Source organism: Coturnix japonica, chromosome 23, assembly GCF_001577835.2.
Source record: "Coturnix japonica isolate 7356 chromosome 23, Coturnix japonica 2.1, whole genome shotgun sequence".
In the NCBI taxonomy this organism is placed as follows: Eukaryota; Metazoa; Chordata; class Aves; order Galliformes; family Phasianidae; genus Coturnix; species Coturnix japonica.
Genome location: NC_029538.1, coordinates 4,128,927 through 4,150,204, shown reverse-complemented (window position 1 = coordinate 4,150,204; position 21,278 = coordinate 4,128,927). Strand labels below are relative to the sequence as shown.

At 45.0% G+C, this 21,278-nt stretch overlaps 1 protein-coding gene across 1 annotated transcript in view; it reads right to left on the bottom strand.

The window, feature by feature from the left end:
• The window catches only part of CSMD2 (CUB and Sushi multiple domains 2), a 187,233-nt gene that overhangs the window by 128,399 nt on the left and 37,556 nt on the right, over positions 1–21,278 (bottom strand). The window contains exons 5-6 of the mRNA XM_032448955.1: positions 15,880–16,074; positions 10,752–10,959 (exon numbers count right to left, since the gene is read on the bottom strand). Coding sequence (XP_032304846.1) covers positions 10,752–10,959; positions 15,880–16,074 — 403 coding nt within the window. The remainder of the gene's footprint in view (positions 1–10,751; positions 10,960–15,879; positions 16,075–21,278) is intronic.

Sequence of the window (21,278 nt, the reverse complement as noted above, 5' to 3'; positions counted from 1 at the left end):
ATTTACTTCCATGGGGTCACCTGCAAACAAGGGAGAACAAACACAAAAGGGAACAGGGAAGCACTGAAGCACCCTCATAGTCAAATATTCTGCTTAAGTTTGATGGAAATAACATCTGAGCTGGAAATGGGGTTTTACCACAAGCTCCTATGTAGCCTCTATGACATCATCTGACCCCAAGCTTGGCATAATTACATCACAATTAGGTCATCCGACCCTTGCTCTGACATCATTAAGCAACACAGCTATTACAGAAAGCCCTGTTTGCTACAAGAGAATCAAGCAACAAAGAAGTCAGCAGTAAGACAGGGATGCTCCCTGCTTCCAGGTCTCCCCATTGGCTGCCTTTTAGAAGGGTATGATCCACAGAACCAGCATCTTCTCCATCATGCAACACTTACACAGCCTGCTCTGTATGGATGCTTAACCTCACTAAGACACCCCATCCCTACAATGAATGGTCAGCATTTCAATGTGCTTTATTTGCATGCCTGTTCTTGGTCACAAGAACTTCCTGCTCCCCAGGAACAACAGATGTAAGCTTTTGAAAACAAGTAAACAAAACAAAGAGATTTCTTCTGTTCCCACACAAACCTGCAGAACCTTATTACATTTTCATTTACTAAAAGGTAATTAATGATGGCTTTTAAGCCCTCGGAACCTTTCAAATTAATGAAAAGTCCACCCAAATAAATGAGATGCACAGCCCAAGAGCTGCAGATTTAAATTATAGTAGTTATCCTGACAGGAACCAAGAAACAGCTGTCACATACAATTATTTTTAGGGCTGCTACTAAACCGTTCTCACATTATGAGCTGCCACCTCTCAGCAGCGAGCAGCAGCTTTGCATTTCATCATGGCAAAAAATGAGAGGCATCCATTTATCTCCTTGGGTAGGGCACACATTGCTGGGCAGCAAGCACTGCATCATGACATCATGTCATGACATCACCCCCATCATGACATCACCATCACCATCATGACATCATCACAGCCCACAACCAATAGGGTTGAGGGAAGCAGACGAGGCTCCATGAGTCACAATGGCACAAGACCTGCTGCCATGATGGGGCTGTGAGCATTGCCATGGCCCGGCCTCCCCGCCGCCTGGTCTTCTATGTATCCGTCAAGAAGAAGGACAAGGACAGCTTGAATTCTGCTCCTGACACGGGGAGCTCAGGGAGACAGACAGCCATGCCCGAGAGGCAGCAAAAGAAGATTAGAGGCAGGCCAGGTTCTCAGCGGAGAGTGAGGATAATGCAAAGAAGGACAACAAAAAAGCCACTTTCTGCCTTCTTCCTATTCATGGAAGAGCATCGTCCCTACCTCCAGAGAATGAATCCACACTGGACAGCAGCAGAAACCGCCATCAAGTTAGGGAAACAATGGCACAATCAGCCGGAAAGTGTCAAAAAGGAGTACAAGGAAAAGGCTGCAATGCTGAGGTCACAAAAATAAGAAGAGCATAGGTGAGAGCAGGAGCCTGGAACAGCCAGGAAAGGAGCTTACTAAAGGAATAAATGAGCAGAAATTTGGAAGTGAAGTCTGCAATGGCCCATGTTGCTGATAAGGCCACGACCTGCCACAATTTCACCTCATTGCTCGTACAGCTGAAGCTCCTTGCAAACTTCCAGCGCTGTTCATCATAAACCTCAGTAAAAATAACTGCAAACGGTAGATAACCACTGCTTTTTTGGACAGGGCAATAATTCAGAGTTAATATAGCTGGCTCCGTAGTGATGGCAAAGGGAGGGTTTGTGCAGCCTAGAGATGGATGTTTCCTGCTTATCCACAGTGAAAATAGCAATGAGTCTCCTCTGCCTTCTCTCTTCTTTAAGCAACTCTGTTTCATGTTCTCTCCTTTGGCTCAACCAAAGAGCAGCCTAAACTCAATCCAAAGACCACATCCGCTATAGAAAGGCTGACAGCCCATCCTATTTAGCAGCTAAAGCAAGATAACCTCTTGCCCAAGCAATGCTTGCTGGTTATCTGGCTCGTAATGGCATCTTTGCAAAGGCTGCACTTTGGAGAGGAGGTCAATTGCTTTCCAGCATCCAAAGTCTCTGCTTGCTGTCTCAGCTCCAGCATTCTGCCAGCCTGTCTCGTCCACAAGCACAGCCTCTCTGTCCCTCTGCTCCCTGATTACCAACTTCTTTCATTTTTGGAAGAGAAAACAGCAGGAAAGAGGAGCAGGGAGAGCATTCCTTCTTATCTGCCATCTTGTGTATGAAGCTGCTGTTGTCTCTTTCCACATGCCGTTTTTTTCCTGAGTTTAAATTCCCTCTGCCAAAGCCAATTCCCAAAGCCAATGATGCTCCAAAGATGTCCTTGCTCTTTACTCCATACATATAGATGCTGGAGCTGAAGTCAGAGGCCAGCAGCTCCTACTGCTGAGAGTCTCAAAAACCCCAGGACAGAACTCCAGGCAGCTCTCAGTGCAAAGGTTGACATCCCAAGTAAAAAATAATGCTGCGCTTCGATGTGATGGCAGGGACAAGAAATATCACTTTAATGGTTCTCATGACTGCACGGCTGCTAACAGCTTGACAGGATCCATCAATTAAAATCTATTCCCAGCTGCACTAGCGATGGCCACACCAGACTGTGCAGCTATTTTGGGCACGTCACAAATATGAAGCGGTTAAAACAGATGCATCAAAAAAGGCCTAAGATCTCATCCATCCAATTATACTTTATGGGAAATCTTTGTCTTCCATTCCTCAACTTGCGTGCTTCTTAAACAGGAGGCGCTCAGGTAAAACCATGTCCTGGGAAGTTGGCACACAGGTTCCACTCAATTTAGCACATCATAACCTGCTGGTGAGTAATGTCTCCAAATACCTGCAGTGCTGCCTCAAAACATACACTTCTTTGCAAACACACACTCTGCTCAGCTCCCAGGATGGCTCCTTCTATCAGCTGCAATGCCATCCGAGCAGCTGAAGGACACCCCTGCCTGCCGGCTCAGAGCATGCAAGGCAATTCCAGCTGCCTGCAGTGAGAGAGCAGAGCACATGAGGGTGGTAGCATCTTCCCATCAGTATCTGTTTTCACACTATTGTCATATAGACTATAGATGGAAACAGGTGTTAGAGCTGAGCACTACCAGAGACAAATAACAAGTCTGGAGATGCCTTCCAGTAGTAGCAAGGAAGTTACTATGATGTTTGAAGATCAAGTGGATAACTGATGGAGAAAGGGGGTAATGATTACCATGGCTGTTAGGAGGGAAACTTAGCTTGGGTGGGATCCTCTTCCCTCTGCTTTGTGGAGCATAGCAAAAGACACAACAAAACCTTCAACTGAAGCCTCTGGGTTTTTTGGTATCAGAACGATGCAGGCTCACAGCAAGCCATTGCACGAAAGCTGTTTCACATACTTTTCATGTACTCAAAACTAATGATAATGACATTATAATGGATCTGGTAATATCATTTTTATAGAGCTTAATGCTGCCTGTGTTGTCACTGCTAAGGGAAAGATGAGTAAAGAATACCTTGTAAATTCTGCAGGAGAAGATTAGCTGGACTACATTGCCTCCAAGCCAGCTAAACGGATTCATCAGGAGAGCTGGCATAGACAGGGCTTGCTCTCCCTCCCACCCTGACGCAGGAGCTTCTAAAGGGCAGAGGTTCAGAGCAGAAAAGCACAGCAAGAAGTATTCCAACTTTACCCAAAGCCTTCAGAAATCCACTTTGCTGTGCTCTGATTTGGGGTACAAATGCACATCCACCACCACGGCTGCACTTACCTACGTTGGATCACAGACACGTCATGCACCTGGGTCAGGCTTCAGAGCCTGCATTAAAGCACACCCACCCACAAGCTCAACTTTTACATATTTCCCCAAGAACAAAAACTATCTGAGCACAAAAGCATACACCTGCCATCAGTAAAGTGACCCAGGTGCTGCTCTCTTGCTCCTATTGACATCAGGAGAAGCGTTTTGCTGCAGATTATTGCCTCTTCCACTTGTTAAATGGGGACAACAGCACTTCACCCTGTCTCCTTCATTTAGCCTCCACTCTCCTCACTGAAGCAACTTAATTCCATACAAGAAGAAGGCGTAATCCAATGTAGTTCTCCTACTACAGCAATGGCAGGGGAAGTATTTCTGAACAGGATATCTATTGAATAGATGCCCCCTGCAGTAATGCATTGCTGCCTGCATTGGGATGCATCACCAGGGGTGATGCTCCCAGAGGCTGCAATGGATGCACCCCCAGCCTGGCAATACAGATCCTCTGGCTGTTGCAGTGATCCATTTCTTGCAGCTTCCAAACTAACACAGCACACAGCCCTGTAGGAAGAGCCCCGTTGTGAGTTAATTGAGATCTTACAACATAAACGCTCAGAGAAATCAGAACCTGGAAGTGTTCTTTTGCTCATTAACTGGCTGGTAAAGAATCTCTCTGTTTTAAAGAATCAATAACTTGCTTTTATTCACAGCTTGATTTTAATGTGACAAAAAAAGGCACCAAGTTACTCAGACGCTACCAGCATTATCCGTGGTGAAGAGAGCAACAGCTTGCTTCTTTTAAGTCCATCTTGCAACAAAGCACAGATTGAGCATTACAGATCACTTCTCCATCTGCACAGATCTGAGAGGCAGCGCATCCTGCCACCCTTGTTAGCTCTGATTTACATCACAAATCGCTGCAGTAACAAACTCGTCCTCTGCGTGCCCCCTGCAACATCCAGCTCGGTGCAACCCTGCTTCGAGGATGCGATAGCTAATTTGGCTTAATTAAGTGCTCCTCTATTTCCCTCCCAGTCCAACAAGGTAACGCATTCAGCGCATATAATGCCTGTTGACCTCGCGCTTCTTGGTGAGAGGCATCTTCATTCAAATTCGAGTGAAGATAATGAACACATCCCCAGCAGCTCCCCACTCCCACTGAACTGCAAACCCATCTGCTTCTTTTATTTGATAATGGCTACCAACAAAAGCCAGGTGCGAAGTTATTAGAAGTGCAATTAGAGCAGCAGTTTGACAGACCCGATTTTGTTTCTCCCAGAATTCATCTTTTAGATGGATAAAATAAACACCCGCTCCAGCTCTTTCCAACCTCACATGAAGGCATGACAGGTTATGTTCAATCAGGCAGACAGATAGGTGAGGCTTGCAGTTCTCTAGGGGGTGATGCATAAAATAAAACAGAATACGAGCAACACGCTTAAAATACTAATTCCTCTTCCACTGGAGAAATAAAATTCTCATCAGAATACTGTTCAGGAGACCACAACTGCTGGTTAAGGGAATGTTAAAGGCACTCCATAAATCACCACCTGACGTGCCCAAGTACATTTTCCATCACATTGTACAATCTCCTTAGCAGCAAACAGCCCGAATGCAGGGAGATAAGCAAACAACCAAGGCCTCCCCAATAATTTGGCATAAGAATTAAAATGGCTACTTCTTTTTTTCTGGCAACTTATTAGAATCAGATCTTGCACAAGAAGGAAAAGTGCCAAAAGCAAAGCTCGGCCTGGCATCACGGCGCATTTGGAATACATTATTTTGTCCCTTTGGACTTAATTAGTTGAAATTTATGAGGAATGACACCCATAAAGATGTTAAACATTAACAAAACTTCTGTTAACTTGCTTCAAAATGAAGTTTAATTGCAAGCTCTGTTTTGTACATATTTTCCAGGGTTGCACAGTTTAATGAGTGTTTCATTCTCTGCACAAAAACCCTGTAAGATGAATTTCATGCTACAAGTCCATGGTTCCTTACAAGGCTTAGGAACAAAAAATATCAATGACGTTGACACTGACCTCTAATATTTGGCTGAGATCTTCCTATTTCTGAAGGTTGGTTTTTGCTCCCTGGGGAGCAGAAGGGTAAGAAAACAAAGATCCTCCTGCTTAACTACTCCCACATTAGATAATAAACCATGACGAAGCAGACACACACAGAATGGTATTGGTTTGAAGCATGCACAGCACCCAAGACTGGGCAACACTTGCTCCAACAGCCCCATCCCAGATGGGCATTTGGGGCACTGCTGTGGGACTGATGCAATTCATATTGTCTGCTATAGCATGATGCCAACAGCCTCATTTCAGAGCTCCTTGGTGCCAACTTCCAGCCTGAAGCACCTGTAGTTTTTCCCTTTCAAGAAGAGCTGACTTATCAAAAGCAGGTTTTCCTACCAGAAAACCACAAGCTAAGGCACATTATTATAATTGAAGCAATTAATTACTTTTATGCCTTTCTTTTTAAGAGATCTTTAATGCAGGTAATTCTGACTAAAAGCTCATTTGAACCGCTCCATCATTTAAAGGACGATTACAAAAATTAATTTGGAAAGCACAAAACGAAGGGAAAAGGGAAAGCAGGGGAGAAATGGGCAGCTGCCTGTGCTGCAGCATCACACCCAGCCCTCACCCCAATGCACACTGATGGCTGATGGAGCACTCAGGTCCAGCACTGCTGGGTCTGCAGGCACACAGCTCTCAGCACCCACATCACAGCCCACTCCTGGGTGCTCCAGGCTGAGCACAGATTGGAAAATACAGCCTGATGAATGAAGGCTTCAGCTGCTTTTTGTGGAAGTGAGCTTGTTTGCATTGATTACACCAGGGGCAGCAGCAGGGATCACGATTTGCCTTTTTCAATTGGTACATGGCAGCAATTGCCTTCAAGTAAAAAAACCCACACATTGGTGGAGAACCACAATGGCTCCAGTTCTCCAGAGACTTGGAAAACTGTGGCCATCAGACGTTTGCTGCTGACAGAGTTTTGCCTATTACTAATGCTCCCATATTTACCGATGTCCTGACACCTTCCTGCTCCCTGCCATAAATCCAGTTACAAAGAGGTCCCTGCGAGGAGGAATCTAAACACCCAACGTTGTACTGCAGCCAAGTCTGTCAAAAACAAACTCGGTGTGAGCTAAAGAGATCGTGACCCGCCATGACAAAACAAAATGTCACCAAAGGGATGAAACAAAACACATTTGCCACATGAACCCCAAACACATTATTTCCGTCCACCATCCGGGCTCTCAAAGATGGATTAGATCTCAGCACAGAAAGCATTAGAGCCATTAAGAGGCAAGATATTGGTATCAAGTGCCTGCTTTTAATAACTGATATTCCTAGGCTTACAGCGAGCAGCGCGAGATGGGAGACGCGGCGCTGCCAAGATCTGTCAGCAGCACCATCTCCCAGAGGGAAACCCTGGATGCAAAACACAAACAGATGCCAAGGTGGAAGAAAATGGAAGAAAACTCACAACCCCCATGAGGCTCCTATGGCCCACAGCAGAAAGCAGTCACATTTCCACCCGCATAACCCCAGCACTGGGCTCCCCATCCCACGCTGGGCTGGGACACCCCGCCTGCTCCCTGCTTCTCCTCCATCTACTATCGATCCATGCCACGGTATCCTTATCTATCTTTTAAGGCAGCTCGGGTCTGCAGTAAGCAACCAACAGGAACAGAAGTCAATTTTCTCTGTTTCAGGTGAAAGGTTGTTATTCAACGGCCAAAGGCCTCTGGGGCTCTGCTGCTGCTATCACATTACAGCTGCATGGCTACAGCAAAGAAAAAACCACCCCACACTTGTATATATTGCTGTACTCCATTGAATTTGTCAAGACATATATTATAGATATGTCAAGATATAAATATATAGAACTTGACAAATTCAACGGACCAGCTCTGAGAACACACTTCATGCTACTTAAACTTGAATAGTTCTTCCACCTCCGCCGCTGCAGCTCTGCTGTTCTGGGATCTTTAGCACAATTTCTGCAGTGTTTCAAAGCTTGGGCTGTTTGCGACCTCTGTATTGCTAAGGGACAAAGTTACCTTCACCAAACCAACCTATTCTGGAGATTATTCCCAAGAATTTCCTCACTGTATTTCATGCATTGAAACATTACTAGAGGGAAGTAGAAAGGTCAGGTTGGGCAGATGGGTATGAACTAAGAGTTATCAGTGTGATAATAACTGACTTCTCCACAGCTTAAGCTTATGAAAACTATGAAAAATGCAATTCTTCCCCACCTTCAATGAACTAACACACAACACAAACCAAACGGAGCCGTAGTTTGATCACAGCATGTGATATGCTGCCATGGGATGCCCCAAATCAGTTCCAATGAGAGCAATCTGAATTCGGCACCAAAAGGAACCCACATCAGATGCAACCTCCCCTCAAAGCAAGAACTGCAGAGGGAGAAACACAAGTGGGTTTGTGCTCTCAGAAGAGAGGCACGACTGCTGAGAACCGAGGGAGGAAAACCCAGAAGGCAAAGATCATTTCTAATGTATTTTGTGACATCTGAAAACAAAGCGTGTACGTTCTCTATCACAACATGGAAACATGAAAGCAGCTGCAAAACAAGTCCACGAAGAAACCCCGGAACAAAGATCTGTGGAAGCAGCAGAGCAGCTGCAGAGGTGTCTCTGCTCCTTCACTTTGAAGCTGTAGATAAGGGCAGGCAGTGGAAAACATGACTTATCAGCTCTGGCAGGCAGATTTTGACATTCAAATCCAATTCCCTCAACGTGGTGATGCACGCGCGCATCTTACCCAACAGCAGGGATCCTTGTGTAGAATGTGATGCATGCAGGCTTCTGAGCAAGAAAGGTGAGCCAAGCTGCCCCATACTTGGCCCCACATGTGCTCCAGCTAATGGGGGCACCTCTAAGCAAAGCCAACCTGCCCCCTTCCCAACTGCTGTCCCAACTCTCCAACTGGGAGAGCTGCACATCCACCAGCACAGCACAAAAAGAAACTTAACCACACCAGTCAAACAAGGCCATCTATTTCCAGATCCTGATCAAGAAGTAACTGACATTTAAATATGGATTTCAAAAGCCATTTCACACACATTTTTCTTTCCCTTCCCGTTCCAGTGGGAGCCAAAGCCAGCTCTATGTGCTGAGTGAGCTCCCTTGGAAATGCTGTCATCATAGATCACTCCGGAGCTCAAAAATGGATGTGAATTACATGAAACTCAATTTTGTTTGTTTGTGTACATCTCAGGACCGGATTAAAACTATTTGTAATGCTGAAGAAATGAAATATTCAGCTGCGAGGCTCTTCAATAGAACGGTTATCTGGCTGCAAGTCTTTCTGCTGTATTAACAATAATTAAAACTAGGTCTTCATAGACGGGGGGGAAAAAGGGGCTTTTAGCTCTGTTTTCAAGCTGAATCATATCAACATGTTTAAAGAGGAGATATGGAGCTCTATTTATTCTTCCTATGGGCAAAAATTATTAAGGAAAAAAAAAAAAACAGGGAAAAATGAGTCATCTGAATTTAATTATCGGGCTGTGAGTCAGGAAGGCCAGCTTTGAAAAATGAAGTTTAAAATAAGACACGCCGCAATTCTGCTTCTGGGACTGAAAGGTTGACTTTGAGAATAGCAAATGGGGTCCCTTTGGATCGGTTGGTGCATGTTGGTTATTGGGGCTGATGGTTGGACTTGTGACCTTAAAGGTGATTTGAGCCTTAATGATTCTATGATCCCATTGCATGACACTGTAGGAATGCAGGACGAGCCCCAAAGCCCCAAGGTGTATTTTGTGGTCATCCTGTTTAGTCTTCTGCCCTCTATGTGTCTACCACTGTAACTTAAGGGGTTTCACTTCCAAAGACTCAGTTGCCACTTCTGAATTTCCACCACGGAGTATTTACGGGTAGTTTGTTCATTATTTCCCTCTGACAGGCATTGTTTTGTTTCTGATACGACAAGACAGGAGGCTGCACTGGCAACACCTCCAGGCTGAATAATGTTTCTTAACTACTTACATTCATCTTCACCACACACTACAGCTGACTGATCCTCCCTGCAGTACGTAACGACTAAGATGTAAAGGGGCCCTGAAATATTAATGCATGCTAATAAAAACAGTTTTGTTTTTCTTCCCCAACATCTTATTTTCAACAGGGGTCTCGGGAACAGTAAGCAATTGGTGGATGGTAAATGGTTCCCTCTCATTAATACATCCGGAACATTCAGATCCACACTATCAGGCAAGTACAGATTACCTAAATAAACATTTGTGGCAGCGAGAGAAACCACACAAGTAATGGTAATTGAACTTCCCATGGATAACCCCAGACAACACCTACAACACTTTGTTTTTCCAAGCCAAGGATGCTGGGTCTAAGCTGACCCCCTCTCCTTTGCTCATGGTTTAGGACTCAACAGCAGTGCAGCCCCTGGCTGAGCACATTGGAAGCAAAATGCCAAATGCCCTTTGTGAGCCCTCAACTTTGGGCAGCTCTTGTATATGGGAGGAAAAGAATCCACGCAGCATTTATTATACATAAAAGCAGAGCCTCTGAAAGCACTGCTCAAACTTAATGGGATGCAAGAGGTATTGAAATTCCACGCACAGCCGCGTGGCTGAAGAACAAACTGATCCGCAGGAACATTTGCCAGAGGTTCATTAGCAGTGAAGTCAACTTGTCAGCAGCATATTTAGCAATAATCAGAAAACAATCAAGTAAAAACGTTGTTCTGAGCGTGGCAATGTTTGAGTTGGGCTGCCTGGGTTTGATTGCTACAGCTACACTGCGACATCCTAAAGAGGAGATCTAAAGCAGACAGTGGTGACCATAAGGCATACCAAGCAAATAAAGGCATCAAGAGTCCCATCAGAAGGCAGCAGTAAAATCTGGGCATCACTGGGAACCACCCAGTTACAAACCCTCAACATCACATGAAAATTCAGCTGCTCATATAAGATAAGGACAATAATTAAACACGACCAGAAACCTACCAGAGTGAAGATCCCTCTGTGCCAGCAACCTCTAAAACGTCGTATCCATCTTCCAGCTGAAAATCCATGAACACCAGAGCAATCGTGTCTCCGGGTTCAGCGAGAATAGTCCACGTGCAGTCTGCATTATTGCCATACTCCAAAGGAAAGTGTGGGCTTGAGATAATTCCACTCTGTCCCCTCAGCGTCCCTCCACAAGCATCGTCAGCTGCAAAGAGAGAAGGCAAATTATGACGTTGCTGTGCTGAACAAGCAGTGAGTCTGAACAAGGCCCAAATGCAAAGCACACCTCTGAAGCCATCTGCAGTAGAATAAAGCCTTTGGGTGGCTGGTTTGCATGTTATCTGTATGCCACATCCAGGATAAGAGAAAACTTACTGATAAGATCCTTTCTGTTGTTTCTTTGCTATTCTTGTGGTGGGTGGTTTGTAGTTTTAAGAAGCAGAGCTGATGGGTATGAATCAGTGGTTAAATCTGACTGCAAAAATCCAACAAGCAGCAATGTATATAAAGCCTAGCATCAGATCAGCACATATCTCAATGCCCTGCCTTACGTGCCTTGGTTTCTGTTTTATTTAAGGTAATGACTGGGTAGCTACCAAAATCAGTGCTAAAACAGAACAGTTTATTCAGGAAATCAAGCTGTGACATCTCCTGGCTTCGTACTGATCTCTCTGCTGCAGGTTCTTTCATTTTTGCAACCTGAATTTCATCAACAGGAGCTTTTAGAGCAATTTAAGGAGGGGGATCTAAAGGAAAACACGGGCATGAAGATAAAGGAAGCCAAGCATTAATTTGACTTGAATCAGAGCAACTCATGGCTTCCCCACCTACAGCATCAGCCTGGAGTTTGTTTGGCACATCGCTCAGAAAAGCCTGTTAACCTTACATGTGTTACAAAGCAGCATTTCTGATGCTTTAGTCAAGGAGCTCGGGGCTTTACAGCATAAACACTTCCTTTTATTACCAACTTGAAGAAAAACCCAACCCTTCACAAGTGAAATTTAACACAGGTGGGAATATTGGCGGAGCTGAGGACAGAGCAGGAGAATCCCATGGGCAGCTCAGGAGGCTTTCAGCTCTCATTGGGATGCAGTGCCTCGAGCACAGCTCTGTCAGCTGCAACCCAACACTATGCTGGGTTATGGTTACTGCTGATGCTGGAACCAGATCAAGACCCAATAAATGCTTCAAACTTTGACATAGGATTCATATTTGAACCTCCAAAGAAGGCCCTTTCCAAAAAGTGAAAGAGCTACTTGCAAAGCCCTCTTCTCTTACAGAATAGAATGAAAATGCTTTTAAGAGGATGAGCGGTTTAAGCCAAAGATCAGCATAAATCACCTTTACTGTACGTTCACATTTTAATATCTCATGAATAAGATCCTCCTGTATATACTAAGGAAGAAATGGTAACCAACAGCTGCTTCAGCAATGCACTGCGATCTGAAGAAGCCCATGTATTCTTTAGATACCTGCCCCACTGTGGCTGCTAACACAAACTCCATGGGGAGTCTTGGAACTCTGAGGCAATATCTGCTCCCGAGTAGAAGGAGAAATGGAGACTACACTAGAGAATTTTGACTTGATGCTGTATTAGGGATTTGCAGAGTTTTCTACCATTAAAATATGTTCTATGATCTTCTAAAAGCCTTCTTGAACAGCCATTCAATTATTTTGGGCACGGTACAATCTAAGCAGCTGTTGGAGTTATAAGGAGACAGACCACTTTTAATGAGATTATGCATATTTGATACCCTTAAAATGTAGCTTTGCAAATGTTCTCAACTTCTCAGCTGGCTTACTGAATTTTTACTCAGACGCCTACCAGAATCATAAACCCATCAGTTCGACTTAAATTCAGCAAACAATCTGGGCAAGACTTTTCTCTCCACATGCCTGAAAGTGCTTTTAGAAACAGACGTTTCAGAGCATCCTTTCAGAGCTGCAGAAGTACCACCCTGCCTCATTTGCAATTAACCCATCCAGGTGAAGGTTGTTCCTTCCAGCACATCCAACTGCCAAGATACAAATATAGCAGGACTTGGAAGATTCAGTTGAAGACTCCATTTAGACTATAAAACTAAGCCCCGTTTCCTTCTATAGCCCTGCTGATGAGGAACTGGGAGTACTGGTGGATGGCCATGATCCTATGTACAGGACACTATGCAGGATGTGACACACAAGATGCAATAGGGAAGCCATACAATACCCTGACACACTACAGATGGGATAAAGGCCAGCTCAGTTCTGAGCCTGCAATCAGCACCAGGCTCATTGAGGACATCCAGTGCTCAGAGCCAAGCCTCTCCCCTGGGACCTGCCATGGGCACATCAACATGGATATAACACCCGCTGCTACTTCAGTGCTCCCAGAATGAGATCACCACAGTTTCAGTCTTTCCTAAGCAAGAAACATAATTCACCAGAGCAGAGTGTGCGCCGAGTGATTTTTAGCTCAGAGTCCAAGAATCAATTCTGATATAACTGTGCTTTCTAAACCACCAGGGAGCCGCAGCACCACTACTTCCATCGGTCTCTGCAGAGCAGTGCTTCACCACTCCACTCCTTCTGCATCTGGGATTCCTTCCTGCTTTCCTTTCTCATTAAGAATACACTTATCTCCTGTAAGAACAGTACTTCTGAACTGAGAGATGGGTGAAGGGATGCAGACAACTCATGAAGACAGAGCAGCTGAGCTGCAGCGCTCCTCTCCAAGCGCTGCTGAGCTCCAGCTTCTCAAACGCATTCATTTCTCGTTCTTTTCTTACCGTGCATTTCTTTGCATCTTTGATTATTTCAATGCATGAGAATGGAGACAAGGCTACCAAAATATAGAAAAGGATCTTACACAGAGGAAAGCAGGTACAAAGACAGGAGCATAAAGGAACCAGAGAGAAGGTATTGATCAGCATGGCAGGAACTCTCCTGCTGATTTCTGCACTTGTCTCCCACCTCTGCCCTTACAGCAGGAGGGGAAGGAGCAAAGGACAGTCCCTGCACTGAATGTGGTGACATCAGACAAGTCTATTCCCAAGACAAATGCTCCCCAGACTGTAACACCTGCATCTTTCATCTCCATTTGTCTGAATGCGACCCAGCAGCATGACCCACCTCCAGCCTGCCTGAGAAAGGAAAACACACATTCATTCTACAAACTTTCAGACAAAAATCACCAGTAGGCCAATATTGGCACAATTAATTACAAGCTACGCAAGCCACAAAGATCTTCCATCTCTCATTGAAGCACGTATTCCTATTCGAGGGGTAGTATTTCAAACATGATTATCCTGCCTGTCTCTTCACCCCTTGCAACAACAGGATTCTGTACCACCAGTTTATCAGCCAAGCACCAACATCTGCCTGCTGGAACCCACTTCTGGTAGAAGGAGTGCAGCTGGTTTTCAAGCTCAGCGAGTCAATTTGCAGATATCTTTGCTACTTTCTGCCTTCCTGAGAGGAGACATAAATGTTACATGAGAAGATTTCTGGTTCCTGCCTCCAAAAAAAAACCACAACACACGCAGTAAGTTTCAGTGGCAGCTTTGAAGCAGCAGGATCCAATGTTTCAGGAAGGAGTGCTGCACCTCCAGGCACACAGCACCACCAGCACAGCTCAACAAGCCAACGCTTCCCTGACATCAGAGCAATTCACACAGCACCGTTTCAAGCACCATAGAATTTAATATTCCTTCATTCTGAAGTACATCAGATGCCTCCATCGTCGTTGCTGGATTCAAGATTGAAACTGTGGCGTTAAGATTGAAATTGAGCTTGGCAGTGCAAGACAAAAAACGAAGGGATGGTCCTTACTCCATCTGCATCACATTGAAATTACAGCCATGCCAACCTTCACGTTTCAGTACTTCAACACCTGCTGGGGTCAGAAGTTAATCCTTCCCTTATTGCAAACTACTACACAAATACCTGAATAATAGCTGGGCTGTGGGAAGATGGCACAATTCCTTTGGAGAGAGGTGAAGGATACAGAGATCCATTCAAGCACAGAATCTATTCTAAAAAGGCCACTGGTTTGCCTTGTGTGCTCTCAAAGCTGAATGCAGGCACAGGTACACACACTTCACAGCTGTTTTTGTTTGTTTTCAACTTCATTGCTTTGTTTGTTTTTAAGGTGACAGTGATTCAAAGGAAAAGCACAGACTCATAAGCAGTGACACTGAGGTGGCAATGGCAGCTGTCCCTCTGCAGCACAGCATGGCTGGGTGAACCTCCAGGGCTTTGATGCCCTTGGCTCCAAAGCAGCAGGTAAGCAGAGGAGAAACACACCATGCTGCACGCATCCCTGCTGTGCAACTCGTTCAAGAAAGCATTAAAGAAAACACGCCGAGCAAACAATATTTGTCCATTTAAAATTCAAGATTTATGCTCCAGCTTAGAACTGCTAATTGATTGCACAAGCAGAGTCAATAAAAAGAATCAATAGAAGATGCTCTGCTGAAGTACACAAGGAATTGAGGGGGAAAAGACTTGAAAGCAGCAGCAACTGTTCTGGTAAAACAACACAGACACTTGTATATTTACAGCCTTGCCAGTCCCTCATGGCTCAGGAGCATTAGCAGGAAGCTCTCTGTGCTGATAAAGGAATCAAAGCTGCACAACTATGCCCAGGTATCACCCCCAACTCATCTCCCCTGTTGGAGGCTGCAGCCCACAGCACATCTGCACAAACTCCCATCTCTTTATAGGCAAAAAGACTTCTGAAGGGGACCTGAGCTTGGATGGGGGGGGAGAAGAGCAGAAAATCCAGTCTAAATTTCCCAGTATTTGATCCAGAAGAATGCACTATCTTATCAAGGTGCCTTATTGCAATGGGTAATGCGGCTGCTGGGGCTTTTTGGTTGGTTGGCTTTTTTTGGCCTCTATTTAAACAAAGAAATTGGAGTTAAAGCAGCGGTGCAGCATTTTGAATACCTTGAGCACTTCATAACCTTCCCATTAGTCACCCAAATCCCGGCAGCTTTAGGGAATCCAATAAAAAGGAACCTCAATATCAACTACATCATGTTTAGCTCGCAACTCTTTTAAATCAAACTTATGGTCCATGAAGTTTTTCCCAACCCCAAACAGGTCATTAAATCCCAATTCAGAAGAAAGGAGGGCACTTTACCTCTGCAGAAGGGGAGAGGAAAATCCCAGGAGGCTCCATTCTCTATGCTGGATTGGCATGTGAGCAGCGCGTGGCCCTCTAGGAAGAAGCCAGGGTTGCAGCTGTATCTCACTTTGTCCCCGATGCTGAACGTCGTTCCCTGCTGGACACCATTCTGCAGCCTGCCTGGGTTCCCACATGTGTCACTGGGTAGAACTGGCAAAGGAAGGTGATTCTGGTTAGAGACAGGGCAGTAGGAAAGAGGCATTAACAGGTGGGGAATGCAGAACTCATTTCTAAGTGAATTTATTGCTTAAAACATAAGAGCAAATAACCACACAACTGAACTTAAGTCATGAGCTGGTGATGGTCACCAGTCACAGTTCTGTGTTCAGCAACAACTTCACATAGAACAACAGTGACCACGCAGCCTTTACAACTGCGACGCTATGGAACAGGTCAGATGGGTTGAAAAGCACTGCAGAACTAATGTTTCATTTTCTGTAATGATCCCGAAAGCTCCAGTTTAATTAAATTACCAACGTCACTTTAAAAATATAAAATGAACCCAATTCTTGGTTTTTATGCTTCGTTCCTTTCAAATTAATGACTAGAACTTCACTATAAATAAAGACCTATCAGTTTTAAAAGTCACTCTAACACTGGCTGCTCCCGTGTTAATGAACTGTGGAGAGTCAGACAACCCCAACCTGCATCGTATCTTCAAATCATACTTAAAAAACAGGATCTCATTTAAAAAATTCTGCTTCGTTTGGCTGCATTAACTAACTAACACTGCACTGCAGGACAGACAGCACACACGTGCCTTTGGGGGAGGCAATATTAACTCCTTGCTGGCTCTGGATTTAATGGGGCTGCTGAATGAGTTGGTTCCCAGGTTAACAACAGCAGCAGAGCCAGCTGCCACAGGAGGATGCTCAGTCACAGCCCTGAGGTCTGCACACAGGAGACCAATCCATCACCACAAACATGAGCTGGTGATGTGCACCTCCCCCTGTGTTCCTGAAGAAGCCCAGCTGCATCAAAGCCCCACAACAGAGCTCAAGATGGGATCCCAAGGGGTGCCCCTAGGAGCCCAGCAAGGGATGCAGGTGCCTTGGATTTAGGGCCAACCCCAACTCACCAAGCTGGGGCAGCAACTGTGTTGGCAGCAAAGGATTTGCAATTCTACTCCAACGTTCCTCAGAAGAGATAATATTATTGCTCATCCTTGGCTGCCTCTAACAGCCAGACTCTGATTGCTTGAGAGATTAATAGAACTGTATTATTTACATCAGATGTCGCACAGAATAATATTATTAAAGCTTTGTCTTACCCATTTACCAATTCCACTGTAGATTAGTAGCACGGATTTTTTTTCATCCCCATAAAAGCTTTGTTCCTGGCAATCAACATAATACTTTCCAGTGATTGTATGGAAATGAATGCAGCCACAGACCAGATTGGTGCAGATGAATAGAATGTCCTGTTAGTCATTTTGTAGCAAAGTCTGTTGCTTTCCATGATGAATATAGAACAGTTTATTTTATTTGTCTTGATTTGAAAGGCTGCCAAACCTTTACCTTATTTTATGTCAGAGGAAAGGAAATAGGGTTATTCCATTGTAGTTGCACCTCAAACCATAAACACCAGCATCCCAGGCACTCCCTAAGCTGACGCTGCAGAGGAACCCTGGCCATGGGGTAATGGCAGCATGGACTGAACAGACACCCATCAGAAGCTTCACACCATTCCCTGTCTTCCACTCTGAAGCCCATTTGGCTTTGCCCTTTCTCAGCCCCTAACCCGGGATCACTGCACTGAAAAGTCCCAACATCAGAAGCTTTCAAATCCTAACACTCACATCAAGCCATGTCTCCCCGTTCCAGTTCATTCGAAATTAATTAGTAGTTTTTAAGTCATTAGATGTGACTCAACGCATCCTTGGACAGCATCCCACCATCAAGATAAATTCAGGCTAATTACATCAGCCTTTCCTAAAACCCCACAGGCTGCTTTTTGTCAGGAAAAACAGGCAAAAGACCCAGAGATGCTTCTCATCCCACTGATAAGAGTTACGTTACCAGCTCAGGTGCTTTCAAACAAGCACTCAGACCCATCCCTACCTTGCTCACCATTCAGAATAGGAATCCTCCCTGCTTCTGCAGCTCTATTTTCTCTCTGTATTGTTTGAATATAAACCAACCCCAACATTTAACACATCTAGCTACCACATTCCAGTCTATTACCCTATTTACATAGCTAAGAGGAACATTTTTATTGCTTGAATCATCTACGGTAGTTTATGGCAGATATTTCAATGCTATCATTGTTGTAACCTTGAAATCTTATCAAGGAGCACAACTTTTACGATATGAGATCATACATCATCTCCTCACTCAAAACTGATTTTCATTCCTGAGCTGAGAAAAAAAAACAAGCAGTGCAAGCCAATGCCAGAGCAGGCACTTACAGCTCCTGAGTGCAGCCACTACAGCAGGAATAATTGATAAAGCCCCATGAAAGGATGCTGTGCAGACAAAGCGAAATAACAAAACCATTGACCTAAACCAGTTGGCTCAGTCAAGACTAATTCCCAAACCTCATCTCCAATGTGCCTTTCTAAGGTCTCTATTTGACTGCACTTCCCAAATGCAGGGGTGTCACAGCACCCAAACCCAGTGATGGACCCCATAACTGTGGGGCTCATCCTCCACCAACCTCCAGTACATCCCACCAATGTCTCAGTGCAATCTGTTTTAGCTCCGAAGAGTTGCAACCTTCAGAATGCATGTCCAGTATGTGCTACAGAAAAAAAGGAAATAAATGGTATCTTCTTCATTTCATTTTATCCTTTTTTATGTCATGATTCATTTCCAGTACTGCCAACAGAGATAAAGCTAAATGGAAACTATTTTTTCCCTCTAATATTTCTTTGTTCACTAAAAAACAGCTAGATAGTTACTTCTGGATAATAACAGACCAGAATGATTCATCATCCATCTCCTTTGCTGTAGTAGTTCTAGGGCTTTTTTGGAAATTCATTTTCAGTTTTCAATTTCCCTTCCTGCAATGCACTACAGCAACCCCAGCACAACTTCCCGGAGCATCGAGAAAGAGCTGAGAGTGCTTCAGATCTGATTAATCACCCCACTGCAGAAATGGCACAAGATTCAAAACATGAAAGCAATGAGATCAGTCGTGAAACCCCTACCCATATAGAAACCAGCAGCAGCAGCAGCAGCCCTTGGGGCTCCCAACACATCGTATCATAGAATGGCCTATGTTGAAAAGGAGCACAATGATCATCCAGTTTGGGACACAGACCTCATCCTCTACCCCCATCATCCCAGCCCATGATGCTCTCCTGCATCAGCAGCCTCATCAACAAGCACTTGAGGACGTGCTCATCTTTGTGAGCATGTTCCAGCCCTGCTGCTTCTCCGTGCAGCAACACTTGAACACAAGCTTAATTTAAAGTATGCGGTTAAGTGTTTTTTGCTTAGCAGGAATGGATTTAAGTGCATGTTTAAAGGCTTCGTTGAACTGGCATTTGCCAGCTGCAGAGCAACCTGAAAAGACTTCTCCAGGGAGCAGGAGGGTGGCTCTGTGTTTGTGTCCTCTCTTCCTCCCTGAACTAAGGTTGACCATTCCTAGGGAAACAAGCAGTACCTCGGGAGACGTGGGAGAGACTTGGCCCTCTCCTATCCAGACACTGGGTGCCAGTGTTGATCCGCTCTGAGTTTTGCTGGAGACCATCCCTGGACAGAGAACAATCTTTGTTCCGTTAAAAAAAGCCACTTCCAACTATAGAGCCTGCATTGTTTATCAGCGTATTGATCTTCTCTGGCTATTGGCTGATTACCCAGAAACAGGAACTGTAGCCAACTACATCTGTTCCAATAAATATTTCATAGCAGCAATCAGGCGCCCATCCTGGGCATCACCCCACACCCTGCACACCCACAGCCCCACTCAGCAGCTCCCACCCAACCCACATCAGCAGCTCATTGAGCCCTCAGAGGACCAACCAGGATGCTTAAACCACTTCATCATTTGTTTTCTAATTTATTACCTGCACAGCCCTGTGTTCTTGTGCTTCTTCAGGAAGCTCGGCTACTCAATGCTACACGATGGCCAACACTGCAGGCATGACAAACTGGGACCAAAACCTCAGAGCAGCACATGAGCCAACCAAAGAGGTGAAACTGCAGCTCAAGGGAAATGCCCTTGAGAGCTGGGAAGGTGAAATATTAAACTGCTGAGTAGAAGAGTCAATAGCAAAAGCAGCCAGGACTGCTGAGCTGAGTGTGCAGCACTCACTGATCACCAGCAAACATGGCTTGAAGATGATGCCGTAACAGAGCTGCATTAATTGTGAAGCTTTCTGCTTTTTAGCACTACAGGTGCACCATTAATTTGCAGTAGTAGATGATTTTAAAAATATACCTAAGGTGAGTTTACCCTCTTCTCTGGAAACAAAGCTAAAGTGATCACGCACACATCCCAGCCTATGACACAGCCACTAAAAGGGCACTTACACAAGCTGACATTAAGGCAGGCAGGGAAGGCAGCGGTGGTAGTGCCCTTAAGACCAATTAAACCTAAAAAACCACCCCACCACCAGCCAGAAATCACAGCTGACACGACCTGCAGGGACATGGACAGCCTGCTGCCACGTCGGATCACAGACATCACTTCAGAGCCCTTTTGGTGGTGTGGGTGTTTGAGAGGGATGGAGAAGAGTTCTGTCACTGCAACAGCAACCAAACATCGCTCAGACCTCAGCCAGAGAAACAGCTCATGGCTCTCACCCTCAGCAAAGCTATGTAGCTCCAGTTCCAGTTAGGGAAAACAAGGCTGGGATGAAGGGAAACCTGCTGAGGGCCATCCGCCAGACAAGGAACAGTGCTGCTCTTCTGTTATACACAGCAAAAATGCCCCTCATTCACTGCAAACACTTTGCTGAGCACAGGTTGGGCTGATGGAGGCTGCTGACCTAAGGCCAATCCTGAGCAGTGTGATGGACAGACGCCTTAAGGAGACCTCACATATACCAGGAGTGAATACAAAGAGGTGCTAGAAAGGAAGAATTCACATAGATGTGCTGCATGAAAGGCATCTATTGTATAAATATTGTCATGGAAACAATACAAGATTGCTTTAAAGGACACTCAGAACACATTAATGAAAGAGAGAGGACTGGGAACTGGGGAATAAGATTCCAGCATCTCAATCTGAATCCTGCCCCATCACTAGGAGCAAACCTATGCATTGATATATATTAAAGGTGAATGTCTGGGCCTTAGCAGCACAAATCTGCTCAGAGAAAGACCATCCTGAATCAGTTTGAACATAACCACACATCCAGGAAGGTGTGGATGTCTGACCCTTTCCAATCCTTGCACTGGAAAAGGAGA